Below are 15,220 nucleotides of genomic sequence, written 5' to 3' on the forward strand. Positions count from 1 at the left end.
TTAAACTAAGTTTCACTTCTATAATTTTATCTGCTCAACTTCACAAGTAATCATGCTTTCCTTTTAGTTTCAACAAGAACATCATATTATTTGAAATATCTTATAAAAATTATTGTTGTTTAAGTAATCTAATTCTGAATTCAAAACTACTGCATTTTGTTTGAACTTGTTTTATTTTTTGAAAAACTATATTTAGTTAAATTATTTTGTGTGACATACTTTTATTACAAATATTCAAAGATTTGTCAAATAATAAATATAAAGAAATCGATAATTTTGGTCTTTTAGAAATTTGAAAGTGAAGGTTGGTCCTACAACTCCTAGAAAAATAGAAGCTTAAAATTATTAATTATGAACCAATATTATACCAATTAATTTGATATTAGACACATCTAATAAAATATTTCAATAAAATAGTTGAGAGAACTTTAAACTTATCTAAGTAATGATTAAAATATTATTTGACTTTATAATAATAAAAAAAGGTATTGTTACACAAATAGCCATCCAAATTCATTATTTACTTTTTCTAGCCAATATATAAATTATACATTTATTATATATAATTATACACATATTATTGTATATGAATTATACATATATTATACATATGCGGGCTATTTTTAATTGAAAAGATTAGGTGTGCGGCTATTTGTGTTAATTCTTCATATAAAAAAATACTCACGTATAAAAGATCACAAATAACAATATTAGTTGATCTAAGAAGTCTCGTATAATGCAAAGAGTTTCTTACCTAATATAACTTCTAACATGGTTAATATTATGTGTTTCAAATAATTAACTTAAAAGTTCAACTTTTAACATAGTTTACTTCGCAAAACTATTGCTAAGGAAAGTATTTTTATAATTATAATTTTACTCAATACTTTTAAGTTTCTAAATATTAGGAGTTCCTACATTATTCAAATAAGGAAAGATTTAATAGCCATAATTTTAGTTGATTTTAAACAACTCAATTTTAGGAAAATAATTAAATGCCTTTTTTGTCTAGCGTGAACTATATTTTAAAAGGGTAAAAAATGTGAACGACATTTTGCTAAGGGCGTTTGTGCTTTTAATATAGTATACATAGATAGATATAGATGTAGATTAGACATGCTTTTTAACCAAAAATTCAATTATACCAAATTTATATAAAATTAGCAAGTTGTTATCAAATTTGCTGTTTACGAAGATCATTGCCAATTTCAATACTCTCAATTACCTCTGTCTTGCTATTGCTGCTATGGATATGGAAAAAACTAAGCTATTTCGTTAGAAGGTGAAGGAGAGAGGAGATGAGAGATGATGGTAGAAGAAGAAAAAGGAGAGATGAAAGCAGAAGAAGGATGGACACAATAGAAGATGGAGAGAGGAGAGCAGAGAAAAAGAAAAAATGTATAACTAAATCTCCTGATTTAAAGTGCTAATAATAGATTGTATATAAATAATAAAGAAAATACATTATAGCGTGTAAATTTTGATTCTTTAGAGAACTTTGGTAAATAAATTGAATTATAGGTATGAAAAAATGCCTTACAACAAATACCCGAGGTAGGATTACCGGCCCAGTCTGTCATCATATATGGACCTGAACATTGCAAGACGAGGCCCAATAATAGCAATCAACTGGGCCAGTATAAATAAAATTCCAGCTCCATAACCTGATTTTCTTCCCAACAATTCCATTACGCCTCAATCGACACAAAAGGGAGAGGATTTTTTGAGGCAAAAATCAATGGCCACTGAAGCACCGATAGAGGCGACGGAGGTTCTGCCGGCGCCGGATACGGTGGAGAAGCAGCCGCATAAGCTAGAGAGGAGATGGACATTCTGGTTCGATAAGCCGAAGCAAGGCGCCGTTTGGGCAAGTGCTCTTCGAAAAGCCTATACTTTCGAAACTGTTGAGGAATTCTGGAGGTATACAAAAAATACAAAACACGAGATCACTTCTAGATTCTTCTGGTTATATTTATTTGCCCTAATTTAGATTTTTAATGAAATTTTGTCAATTGTTTTATTAATTGGGATAATAGCACTTTTGATCATCATTTATTGATAAATTCGGATTTTGTTCCTTGTAGCATTTAAGTAAGCCTATTTAACCTTGAATTCATTAAAATGTGTGTTTTTGGTCCCTTTACATAGGAAATATGTTACATTTAGATTAGTTTTAGAACTATATTACCCTAAAATAAGAAGTGCTAGTACAAATTTAACATAACATAGGGGTACTTAAATGATATTGAAAGTTAACAATTCATTAAAGTTGTGTAGATTCACAAATAGAAGGATCAAAAGTGCACATTTTAATTAATTCAAGGTTAAGTATGCATAAGCAGATAGCACAAGGACTATAACTAGAATATGTCAATGTTTAAGGGACAAAAAGCACAATCTTCCATTCTTAATTAGTTAAGATGCTTTCATGCTGCAAGGTTCTATGTTGATGTAAGAGTATATGAATATGTTACCTTCACAAAAAGAGAACATATATCTTGGACCTTCTTTGTGCTGGAAAACATATTGAAAATTATACTTTCTACTTCCTGCTTATATGACTCTCTGTTTTGGGACTTCAGGAATTTTTCACCATTACACTAATTATTGAGTATTATTATGGAAAAGTTTCTTTAAGAATATTGTTCTATGCATCTTTTGCAATTTTCAAGAATCTAACTGCAACCAATGGGTGTAGCTAGTGGTGAATGAAGTGGGAGAAGAACCTTGAGGTCTCGGGTTCAAATTACAGCGGCAGTGAAAAGAATACTAGTTCCCATTTGCAGGTACCCGGCGGAAGCTGGATACCGCATCATTTAAAAAAAACCAAGAATTTGAATTATTTAACAATCCAAAGCTTGTGATATGTTCTCTATAAAACTAACTTTTTAGATATCAATTTAGTGTTTTCTTCAACCACCACTAATATAATTACTGTCCAGTCAAGCAGTGTGCTATAAAACCAAACCGTGCATTTTTATCTTAAATTTCATAATTTCCCCAGTAATGGATTCTACCGCTGCAATTTATCCATACTTGGGATGTTGTGTGGCTTTATTTTAATTCATTGACGAGATATTATTATTTAGAAAGTGTAATAGTTGGATAGAAGCTGCTTTTAAATGCCAATTGAAGTGTTAGATCTTTCTCTTTGCAGTTTATATGATCAGATATTCAAGCCCAGCAAGTTGACTGCTAATGCGGACTTTCATTTGTTCAAAGCTGGGATTGAGCCCAAATGGGAAGATCCTGAGTGTGCCAATGGTGGCAAGTGGACTGTCACGAGCAGCAGAAAGGCTAATCTTGAGACTATGTGGCTTGAAACTGTAATAAAGTCTTCCCTTTGCTTCTGTTGGTTTCTGTTCAGTAGGCAGGATGTCATGAAAGCATTATGTTGATTAATTTCTTGCTAAAGATGCTCACATATTGTTTGCTGGATGGATTTCTTTTGGGCAGCTGATGGCATTGGTGGGTGAGCAATTTGATGAATCAGAAGAGATATGTGGAGTGGTTGCCAGTGTTCGTCGGAGTCAGGATAAACTTTCCTTGTGGACTAGGACTGCCTCCAATGAAGCAGCTCAGGCTAGTTTGGAATTCTCGTGGTGTCAAATAGTATCTGAAATTCTGAACTAAAAACTGTGTTATTTTTTCCCCTATATCCTAAATCTGATATGAAATATTATTAAAAAAAGGATATACCAGAATATTATCTTTTTCTTAATGATGATCTGTCCCATCTCCAATTTTTTTGTAAACGCTGAAAAAGGAGAGCAGCTTTATTTGAGCACCGAATTTTGAGAACAAGAAAAGAATGCCCTTCCCCATTGTGACCCATGGATGGAGCACTAGATCTGTTATTCAATATATAATTTAAATATCAATTAAAACCATCACATACCCTAGCTAATCAGTGGCTGAAATTATTATTTTTCTTGGCAGGGAATCCTTGATATTTCCTTTCACTTATTCTCTAACCATAATTGGCAGCTATGACGTTTTTATTTATTGTAATGGTATAGCTTTTCTCTGGCATTTGTTCAGTTTTCTTGATAAAGTAAATAATTTTATTAGTGATGGGGAGACCCCGTATACAAGCCTATACCAAAAAGTGGAGAACCTACAACAGAATACGGTTCTCCATGAAAGAAATACACATAGGTACCTCGTGGGTACATCAAAAAGAAACTAGACAAGAGATTGTTTTGCAATTTTACTAAATCATTATCAACCCCTTCAAATGCTCTCATGTTCCTTTCTTTCCATATAACCCACATAATGGCTGATGGGGCGACATCACATGCCCTCAATCTTCTGTTCCTCCTCCTGAAGGCCCAACTATGCAACACCTCCTTCATTGTGCCCGCATCACCCATTGTATTCCAAAAAAAAAGATGCTGGAAAATGTATCTTTTCCCCTCTGAACATGCAGCTTGGAGTTTGACATAAGTTTTTGTATTTCATTCTGTAAGCACTGTTCCAGATTATACTAAAAGCTTATATTAGACATGTTCATCTTACAGTATTGCAATACACAAGGTTTCAATTTAAATTCGATTACATTTCTCCACTAGGTTCCCTTTTTTGTTTATTGTTGTCTGACTGCGTATATTTCCTGCTTTTGACCATGTAACCTGTCTGGATATCAACAATCTTCACTCTTAACTTTTGTTTTCTGGCATGTTGCTACACTTGATGCTCCATGGTTTTGCAATGATATATGACTGGTTGGTTTTATGCTGCAGATGAGCATTGGTAGGAAGTGGAAGGAGATCATCGATGCTGAAAAAATATCCTATAGTTTCCATGTAACTTCTGTTGCCCCTTACCATTATTGCAAAATCAAGTGTCTTTTATCTTTCCTCCTGTTAATTTTTTTCTTTCTTAATCAACCTTTCTTTTGGTTGTTGCAGGATGACTCTAAAAAGGAAAGGTCAGTTAAGAGTCGATATACTGTGTGAATTCCCTTATTGTGTGGGATTGACACCGGTCCCTAAGTTTACTGAAAATTGTACGATTAGCATTAGTTTGCGCTTGTCTGCTGCAAATTTTGATTTTCTTGAAATTTATTCGTACTTGATATGTATCTTTGGATGTATTGTGTTAAAGATTTTGTTTGCTTCTTTGTTACTTGTCTAAAGTGTGCCTCATGTCTTAATTTAGTGATGCGAGTTCTGCATTTTTCATTCCCCAAAGCCAAGGGACTTCTCTTCTGTCAAAAAGGTTTAGTTGAGTGATAACTAATTTGATATGTAGCTTATTGTAATGAAAAGAAGAAATTTAGATAGAGCTCACCGTCTAAGAGGTTGAAAATCATCCAAGGAAAATGATAGTAGCAATAAACTGCTCGAGTGAGGCTATCATTAGCTAAAGTGCTAAGAGCATGTTTGGATGGGCTTAAAAGCTGGTTTGCTGGGCAAACCAGCTTTTAAGCAGTTTTTAACTTGTGGAAGTGTTTGGCAATCAAAAAATGGGCTTAAAAAAAGTTAAAATCTGTTTAAAAAAAGTCAAAACCAATAAGTTGGAAAACCCAATTTTTTCTAAATCGGTTTAAAAGCCATATTGCTTTGATCAAGGATATTACATTCTTATCCTTTATTTTTTTTTTAATTTTGAAATTACCCCCAAGTAAAAACCCTACAACATATTTTTTTTTCTTCTCCAATATTTGTCAATTTTTTGAAGTTCTTAACTTGAAGCAAACAATAATTTTTTAAATAATGTTTGATACATTCTATTATTTTGTAAATATTGTTCTTTTGGCTTCTTTTTTTTGGTTCCATAACATTTAATTTTTTTGATCGTTAAATCCTTCCTTTTTTTTAATTGGTGTAAATATATTCTAAAATCAAATCATTCAATGAATTTACGTGTTATCCTGAATTTGAAGGTATGAACGAAAAATATAATATTATAGTCATCATCTTCTTTATAATGTTAACAACTTTAAGGATATTTCAGTCATTTTAACAAGAAAAAGTGCTTACTAGCACTTGTTTACCAAACACTTCATCAGCTTGTTTTAAGTTTTAGCACTTTTATCCAAACACGTAACTGCTTATTTATAAAACAAGTTCCTGCACTTATAAAGTACTTTTAAGCACTTAACTTAAAAGCCACTTTTTTAAGCCAATCCAAACGGGCCCTAAATTAGTACCAAAATATGTAGCACTTCTTCTTACGATGCAATAGTCACAACTCAAACGTTTCGTGCTCTCACATAGAGTCCTATCGTTTTGCATCCGTATGAGAATTTAAGAAAGAATACTCTTTTTAGTCCAACATCTGTTCGTTACTTTGACGTCTTTAATGATACACTCTCTTCCAAATATTCATTGGCTCTTAGTTTGCACTAGGGATGGCAAACGGTCGGGTTAGGTTGAAAACGGATAATGTAAAAATGGATAAATTATCCGATTCAATCTATATTTAATACTGATAGAAAATTGATTAATGGCGAATACTATAAATATTCATATTATCCATGACTTCTTGAATATCATCACTTTTGAAAGAATTTATAGTCTCCCAAACTTGAGAAATTCCCAATTTGATGTAAAAGTTAAACTCTTTGGTTATCCATTGATTATTATAGATTATTTATTTTTTAATTGGATAATATGAATCTTATTCATATTTGTCCAATTTTAAAAATAATTCATTATCCAATCCATTTTTAATGAATAATATGGATAAATAACTATTTTTTTTATTCATTTTGCCACCACTAGTTTGCACCCATCAACTAGGATTTCTCCCTCAAAGCCAGCCTTGCGTGAGTTGCCTTGTGCGAGAGGAATTATCAATGACGCAAAATGGTGTGCTCCAATTGTTCCATCATCTATGACACATTATTTGGAGGATCAAAGAATTTTTTTTTTTTTTTACTTTTTTTTCAAATTTCTTTTTAATATCTTGAATGATTTACAAATATGATTAGTAGTATTCCATGTAAGGTTTTTGAATATGGAAATGTCATTTTAAAAAACTTGAAGAATTTATGTTCGAATTAACACCGAATATTAAATGTAGTTTGATACGTGTATTTTGAACCTCCACTTGACATTAAACGGAGAGATAGAAATTCCATGTCTCCCCGAACACAAGTCGTTTCCCATGTTTGGTTGACTTAAATATTTTAAAAAATATGTTCCTCCTGAGGAAAATGACTTCCATACGAAAAGGAGGTAAAATATTTTCAAAAACTCTTTATCAACTTTACCTACCCATTTCCTACCCCCACTCTCCCACCCCAACTCCACCTACCCTTCCCCAACATTGCCACCGCCACTCCGGCCCTTAGACCCTAACCTACCATCCTCCCCGCCCCTTACCCATTTCAACTAATATAGTGTGCCTAAATTATAAATTTTTCGATAATATTTCTGCTACCTAACCAAACACCGAAAACTAAATTAAAAAAATCACTTATTTTTCAAAAAAATATTTTCTTTCGTATCAAACACACCCCTTATCACCATTACTTTTCCTGAAGACCTGCCTTTCTTTTCGATAATTTCTCTTGTACTTTGTTATTTCCTTAAAAGGGTTAATATAATGAATATGGATACAATCCAAGTGTTAAAAACAAGAAGGCATACCTAGTAGACTACAATGCATATGTTTGAATAGTACAGATAACTAAGTTGTATCAACATTGAGTTGTTTCAAGTACACAAAGCTATAGCTAAGCTATTTGATCATAATAACATTTCCCATGTCAATGGTATGGGACACCATATTATAATATATAAAGCTGATATCAAGCAAGAAATCCAAGTCTTTCACCATTCTTCTTTGCTAGTCGGATCAATCCTTGCCTTTGCTTCTGATCTGCTCCTATTGATTTGCAGAACTCTGTGATTACCTGAAAAACAAATACAATAAACATAATTCTCTTTTAGTATTAGACTTAGTAGAAAAATGTACCTCTCTTATATAGTCAGTCACTCACACCTCTCTGTAACAATATTTCTATATAACATTCATTCACTATAAAAGTAAAATTTCTTTCGGGACCGATTTTTATGTTCCGTTATAATATATATACTCTATAACAACACTTCACTATAGCAACCAAAAAAATATCGGAACAAACGAAATTATTATAGAGATCGTTTGAGGGTGTGTGTATAAATATCTTCAAACTTATGACACTATCATTTGCATTCTGACATCTTAACCATTAGACTATTCTTTTGGTGATTCAACACCACATTCAGCTAAGAAGAAGTATCCAATAAATTGTCTTTGACAAAATCTTTCAAATATTGTCCGACTTTTGTTAACATTTCGTAGTATTTTTCATGTAAATCTTCAATTTCAAGTTTTACTTTTAAAAAAATGAATTTATCAAGTAAATGAAACTACAAGGACAGCTAGTCAAAGTCAACATTGAAAAGCATTACTCTATTTTGCTTAGAACAATAGAATTAGAACTTAGAACCAAAACCTCTATGGTGTAAAGACCCGACGTACTTCAAATCCAGTTGGCACGAATCATTCGCATTCTGAATATACATAATCAAATTTGAATTGGAATAACAAACTTAAATCGTAGTTTATTGAGTCCATATTTTATACTCATATAAATGTCATTTATAATCTTAAGGATTTAAAGCTTCTAAATCTAAAATCCAAACACCTTCTTCCAAATGGACAAATTTGTAGACTTAGTGCTCAATTTGAGCATCAACTAGTAAAAATTATATTTCATCATTTTTTTTGCGAACAGCTGTGATATTTTACTTGATCTCCAACAGGGCACTTTGATAGACCATTCAGTATGGATAAGAAATCTACGAAAATTTAATGCAAACAAATAGTTTGACCAAAATTCCACAACTATAAAAACATTCAAAAAAAAAATTTGGGAGAAAAAATAGGATAGGACTTAGGAGTATAAACTAAAAGCAGTCAGCTAATGCATCGAAAAGTATGCCCCGGCCAATGAAGTGAGTGTTACTCGCGCGATATCAGTATCACTAGAGTAACATATATACCAAATAGACAAATCGAGATGCGTGCAAGCTGGCCAGATAGAAAACAAGAAGTCTGCTATTGTAGAAGATCATTACCTGAGAGTGTAAAGCAATAGCTTTGCCCCTAAGCTGGTTGAAACGTTTCTTGCCAACAATATTTCTAGTGACAACAACAATAGGAGCAAATAGTCCTTTCCCTTCATTAACATTCCCCATCATTGGCCTTGATCTCACTGGCTTCCCCATACGTACGTTCATTGGCACTTTCCTAGCAAGTAAGGCATAATCTTCACCACCAATAGATGAAGAAAAAGTAGTAGTAGCTGAAATTGAAGTTGTTGTAGTTGCCATTGAAAATACTTACAACTTTCAACTACAAGCTACTAAAATCTTCAATATTGAAGTGATAATGGAGGGGAATTCTTTGTTGGTGTGTGGTTGAGTTTTAGAAATTGTTGTGTTATAAAAGATTTTTTTGTGGTTTATGAAGAAGAAGGGGTTGTTGTAAACTTGGTAGCCTTTGGTTTTTATTGAGTGGTAGTGAAGGAAAGGAAGAGGAAAATGGAATGTTGAGAACCACATAATTAAACTGGCTGGCTTTGATTTTTTATTGGACTCTGATTTTTTCCAACTACACGTATTTTATTTTACTTTGAATAATCGGAGTAAGATTCCTCTTGTTTTATGGTCCCCATATTTTTTCTTCATCCCATCTGTTTGGAGATCTGTATCTTCTCTGTTAGTGGTTCTTTTGCTTCCATATGGGGTCCACCACCACCCATTCTTGATCGTCTATAATGTGAAATTGTAGCCGTGTGATTCATTGATTATTTAAAAGTCTTTTAATGATCACAAATTATGAGTCACAATTTAGGAGCTTGAACTATTTTATTCTATATTTCTATTTAAATGTTATTATTGATGAATTTTGTGAACCACCTAATTTAAAGTTTAGAATTGCCGAGCAAAAGTTTTAATTATTTATTTTTAGTGTAGAAGAGTAATCTTTTTGTGAAAATAAGGACTTTGCTCGAACTCGCTCGCGAACAAAATAAAAATTAATTTCCATATACTTTGTCCGAGTATGAAAGATGGGATTAGCTGTCAAATATGTAGCACTTAAATTATCACACCATAGAGTAGGAATAGAAGAAGGAAAACAGCCAATCCCACAAAGAAGATGCTCAATCCAAATAATTTCTGAAGTGACAGTCGCAAGAGCTCTATACTCTGCCTCAGTACTAGAGCGTGACACTGCTCGTTGCTTACGTGATGCCCATGAAATGAAATTAGATCCCAAAAAGATAGCAAACCCAGTAGTAGATTTTTGATCATTTACATCACTTCCCCAGTCTGAATCAGTGTACTCATGCAACAAGGTGGATGTGCCTTTAGCAAAAAACAAGCCATGAGATGGAGTTTCCTTAATGTATCGTAGAATACGTTTGAAAGCAGTCCAGTGAATATCCATAGGGCAATGCATGGACTGAGAAACCTTGTTAACATCGTATGCTATATCAGGCCGGGTAAAGGTCAACTATTGCAATGCACCTACAACACTCCTATACAAGGTGGGATCATTGAATTGACTACCTTCAGTGGAAGAAAGTTTGGTTGAAGGAGAAGCTGGAGTGAAAATGTTGCTACAGGAATCCATCTGAACACGTTTCAAGAGATCACCAACAAATTTCCCTTGTTGCAAATGCAACCAACACTCGTCCAATGCGCCTCGATGCCCAAAAAGTATGAGAGTTTTCCCAAGTCACGAACCGCAAACTTATTCTATAGTTGCGTAACGAGAGACTGTACAAGAGTAGAGTCAAAGCCCATTACTAAGATATCATCATCATAGATTAGACAGAAAAATTTTCTTTCACCAGCACACTTAAAAAACAATGAACTATCAGTTTTGGATCCCAAAAATCCTAGTGAAAGTAAGGCACAGTGAGGCATTTGTTCCACATTCGGGGAACTTGTTTCAGGCCATAAAGGCGTTTGAGAAGATATACATGGTCTGGTCGAGTGGGATCAACAAAACCCGAGGGCTGAGACATATATACTACCTCATCGAGATGACCATGAAGAAATGCATTTGAGACATCTAGCTTGGTGATATGCCATTGATGAGACACAACTAATGAAAGCAATAACCAAATAGTCATCGGTTTGATAACTGGGCTAAATGTATCAACAATATTTACTCCCAGACGTTGGTGGTATCCCTTAAGCATTGCTTTATAGCGATCCAAAGATCCATCTGCTTTTAATTTTGTTTTGTAAACCCACTTGCAACCAATCACATTTCGGGATGGTGAAGGAGATACTAGTTGCCAAGTACCGTTTTGAATAAGAGCATTATATTCTTCAGTCATAGCTCAACGCCAATTGGCATCCTTAGCAGCATATGAATAACAAGAGGGCTCAAGTGAGATTGAGCTAGTTCCTAACAAAGAGAAAGGTCTTTTTGGTTTCAATGAGCCCGTCTGCGCTCGTGTGACCATTCTGCGAGTAGATTGATTAGTGGAGTTCCCGGATCTAGATGGTAAAGATGATGTTTCAACCATATTGTTTGTAGATAAGTCATCACAAATCAGTATGCTCGATGGAGAAGAGGAAATATCATTATCGGTATGTCCATGAGCCACACTTGTTGATGGCAGTGATGCTGGCCTTATGGAAGAAGTCGAAGGTGAGGAGTTGGGATAACTCTGATTCTCTGATGGTGAGGTAGTGCTTGGTGTGGTTTGTTGGTAAGGTAGATTAATAATCAATGGATCAATAGTGGTTTTAGTAGAGGAGTTGGGCACCACAACATCCTGTGAAGCAAAAGAAAAAATAGACTCATCAAAAATGACGTGACGAGAAACATAGAATTTGGAAGAAGCCATATCAAAGCATTTATATCCTTTATGTAATTTACTGTATCCCAAAAATATACACGGATGAGATTTAGGGTGAAAGTTTGTCCTTTGTGTAAGGGCGAAGCCAAGAAAAGCATAAGCAACCAAAGATGCGCAACAAAGAATAACCAGGATTCATATTAAACAATACACAAAATGGGGATTTATTGTTCAACCGGGGAGTGGGTAATCTATTAATAGTATAGACTGTCGTCTCAAATGCATTTGTCCAAAATTGATAAGGAACATTGGCATGATTGTCACGCTCCAAAATCGAGGAGCGACCGGTGCTCAACTGAACCCGACCGAGCAAGCCTGTTAGATTTCATTCTACCCAAACTCATCCACAAATGGAGATAATACATATTTTCATTGATTAGACAAAATGGTGTTCACGTCTACAATACAAATTCATTTCCAATAGCTTCATCATTTTTAAAGTCTCAATGGACAAGTAATACAACCACAACATAACATATTTTGTCTTCCCCAACACCAATACACAACCTACACTATGTCTACGGAGCCTCTATAGATAAAGATGAGTACAATGATAATGCCGGTAACAAGGTCCCGGCTATACCTCAAACAGAATATACAAAGAACAAAAGATACATGACCCCAGGATGAAGTGGGGCTCACCAAGTCAGCTGGGAAGAAGGTGTACTGCTATCACTGATCAATATCTCCTGCTGTGGAACCACCTGCATCCATTTAAAGATACAGCGCCCCCGGCAAAAGGGACGTTTAGTACCGTCGAATAGTACTAGTATGAAAACTAAACACTAATTTAAGAATTCATAAATAAGAGATGAATATGATGAACCAGTGCAGCAATAGAATAATATAGATAACCGTTTAAACCATAGCAAGCGTATTAAAAGCTATCAATAACATTTATAGGATTTAAGATGAGATCCTATGTAACCATCTTCACACAAAGCGGCCCTGCCGCCTCACCCAATGTATGCAGGTGGAAGTGTACGTACAATACCACAACTCTAATCATGCGGCCCTGCTGCCTCACCCCAATGTATGCGGGTGGATGTATAACCACAGTATCAAGAACCTATACAAAGCGGCTATGCCGCCTCACCCCAATGTATGCAGGTGGAAATGCATCAACGATACCAATATCAACACAAAGCGGCTATGCCGCCTCACCCCAATGTATGCGGGTGGTGGTGCCACAACAATACCAAAACTATACACAAAGCGGTCGTACCGCCTCACCCCTAATATAAGCGGGTGGAGGTGCAGTCCCACAATACCATAATCCCTACACAAAGCGGTCATGCCGCCTCACCCCAATATATATGCAGGTGGAGGTGTATCACAATCACAATATCTATACCATAATTCCCACACAAAGCGGTCATGCTGCCTCACCCTAATGTATGCGGGTGGAGGTGTATCACAATCACAATCTCTACACAACTTGGCATAATAACTTCCACATAAATCACGACTAGAAATTATAACATGTGGATACATAATCCATAGTTTGGGACACGTCCTCAATTTATAATGCAATATGATAAGAGCATTTGAAACACGAATTGAACATATATCTTCATCACAAAACTTATCGGAATACTCCATTTATAATCAACATCTCGGAACTTACAAGGATATTGGGAATTCCAATTCTTAAAGAAGAGTTTAGCCAACATACCTCACTTGAGCTTCCTTACACTCTAAATATTCCGGAATTCTTAGCAACTTCAATCTATTGTAGAAATATAACAAATTGAACCAAAATTAGGGAGATGCTCATGGTTCTAGCTCATTTGAGTATTTTATCAAACACTAAGTGTGGATTAAGGTTCAAGGCCCTTTTATGGAGGATTCCATCATCCCACAACCCAATCTTTACCATTTTTAGCTCAACAATCTTCCTACACCCTTTGATAACACATGCATGCAAAATAAACAACCCTCATGCCTAGAAATTATCTTGCTAATTATCTATTTCTACACCAAATTCGAAAGTGAGGGTTAGGGTGTAGAATCTTACCTCTAGGATGAAGACCTAGTGAGTTTCCCTTCTTAATCTTCCAAAACTTGGGCAAGAATTGAAGAACAATTATTGAAGAACTCCTTCTCACTCTAGGGCACTCCCTCTCACTCTAAAATATCAGATTATAGCTCAAAAATGGCCCAAAGAGTGTATTTAACGAAATAGGGTTGGGTTTTAAAAACCCAGAAATGAAGCTCCGGAACGGTTCTGCAGTCGCATATGCGACCGTATAATGGATATGTGGACCACATAATAGTCGCATAATCGCTGACAAAAATGATCAAAAATCTGTCTGTGTATGCGGGTCACTATGCGGTCCGCATAACTGTTATGCGGTCGCATAATGCACTGCATAACAGTTATGCGGTCGCATAATCGACCGCATAGCTGATTCCAGAATGGCCCTCTCCTGCTCACTTCTGCGGCCATTATGCGGCCCGTAGAGTGATTATACGGTCGCATAATGGACCGCATAAACACGCTTTTTCGTATTTTTTTTAACTTTCCGGTGCATTGTTCAACTCAAAAAGTCCTAGCCGCGACGAGCTTCTATAATCCTCAACACGTAAAACCAATTCGGCGCCACGAAACATTATTTTCTTTTGCATTCTACGGGGCCTTACAATGATGTAGAAGGGAACGCCCAGTTTCAACAATGTGTCTGTGTTTTCTCTCGGCACAACCATTTTGTTCAGGGGTATAGGGGCACGAAGAACGTTGCACAATTCCATTATCTCTCAAATAATTTGTTAAGGATCAAAACTCTCTTCCCCAGTCTGCTTGAAAGCATTTAATAGGGCGACCAAATTTTTTTTCAATAATAGTACGAAATTGAATAAAAACTAAAAGTACTTCGGATTTAAATTGAAGAAAATAAATTCATGTATATTTGCTGAAATGATAAAACAAAATGACATAATAGCGATAACCATCCTTCGAAGCTACTGGAGCTGCGCCCCAAACATCTGAACAAACTAAATCTAAAGGCCCTGTGTCCTTGAAGCTAGACTCTTTAAAAGGAAGTTTATGACTCTTACTAACATCACATGTAGAACATAAACTAGGACATTCATTTGATGATGATGCAAGCACATTGGATGGTAAAGCATGATGAACTGTAGGGTATGATGCATGATCTAGACGAGCATGCCAAACGCCAAGAGAAGCTGCATAGGAAGCAGGTGATGAAGAGTGCAGCACCGGAAGAGAATATAAGTCGCCACTACTCGATTCTTGTGTCGGATTTTTCTCGTTGTCAAATCCTTAATCAAAAAATAGTTAGGAAAAAAATTCAACAGACACTTGATTAGATTTAGCAAAGG

At 35.0% G+C, this 15,220-nt stretch overlaps 2 protein-coding genes across 2 annotated transcripts; one reads left to right on the plus strand and one right to left on the minus strand.

The window, feature by feature from the left end:
* The first annotated feature begins 1,671 nt into the window (after positions 1-1,671).
* LOC104089000 (eukaryotic translation initiation factor) lies at positions 1,672-5,137 on the plus strand. Its single transcript, XM_009593799.4, has 5 exons — positions 1,672-1,920; positions 3,158-3,326; positions 3,457-3,582; positions 4,743-4,805; positions 4,911-5,137. Exons 1-5 carry the CDS (start codon positions 1,739-1,741, stop codon positions 4,956-4,958), a joined length of 588 nt encoding a protein of 195 aa, XP_009592094.1. The 5' UTR covers positions 1,672-1,738; the 3' UTR covers positions 4,959-5,137.
* A 2,441-nt stretch (positions 5,138-7,578) lies between these two features.
* On the minus strand, positions 7,579-9,560 carry LOC104088999 (protein PROTON GRADIENT REGULATION 5, chloroplastic). The gene is made up of 2 exons (XM_009593798.4): positions 9,075-9,560; positions 7,579-7,864 (listed from the first exon to the last, which is right to left on the minus strand). Exons 1-2 carry the CDS (start codon positions 9,327-9,329, stop codon positions 7,760-7,762), a joined length of 360 nt encoding a protein of 119 aa, XP_009592093.1. The 5' UTR covers positions 9,330-9,560; the 3' UTR covers positions 7,579-7,759.
* Between the last annotated feature and the right edge of the window lie 5,660 nt (positions 9,561-15,220).

This window comes from Nicotiana tomentosiformis, chromosome 9 (genome assembly GCF_000390325.3).
Source record: "Nicotiana tomentosiformis chromosome 9, ASM39032v3, whole genome shotgun sequence".
NCBI lineage: Eukaryota > Viridiplantae > Streptophyta > Magnoliopsida > Solanales > Solanaceae > Nicotiana > Nicotiana tomentosiformis.

Coding starts and splice junctions, on each gene's coding strand:
- LOC104088999 (XM_009593798.4), bottom strand. CDS start 9,329: ATGGCAACTACAACAACTTCAATTTCAGCTACTACTACTTTTTCTTCA. Junction 7,865..9,074: donor CTATTGCTTTACACTCTCAG/GTAATGATCTTC, acceptor TTTGTTTTTCAG/GTAATCACAGAGTTCTGCAA.
- LOC104089000 (XM_009593799.4), top strand. CDS start 1,739: ATGGCCACTGAAGCACCGATAGAGGCGACGGAGGTTCTGCCGGCGCCG. Junction 3,327..3,456: donor AGACTATGTGGCTTGAAACT/GTAATAAAGTCT, acceptor TCTTTTGGGCAG/CTGATGGCATTGGTGGGTGA. Junction 3,583..4,742: donor CCTCCAATGAAGCAGCTCAG/GCTAGTTTGGAA, acceptor TTTATGCTGCAG/ATGAGCATTGGTAGGAAGTG.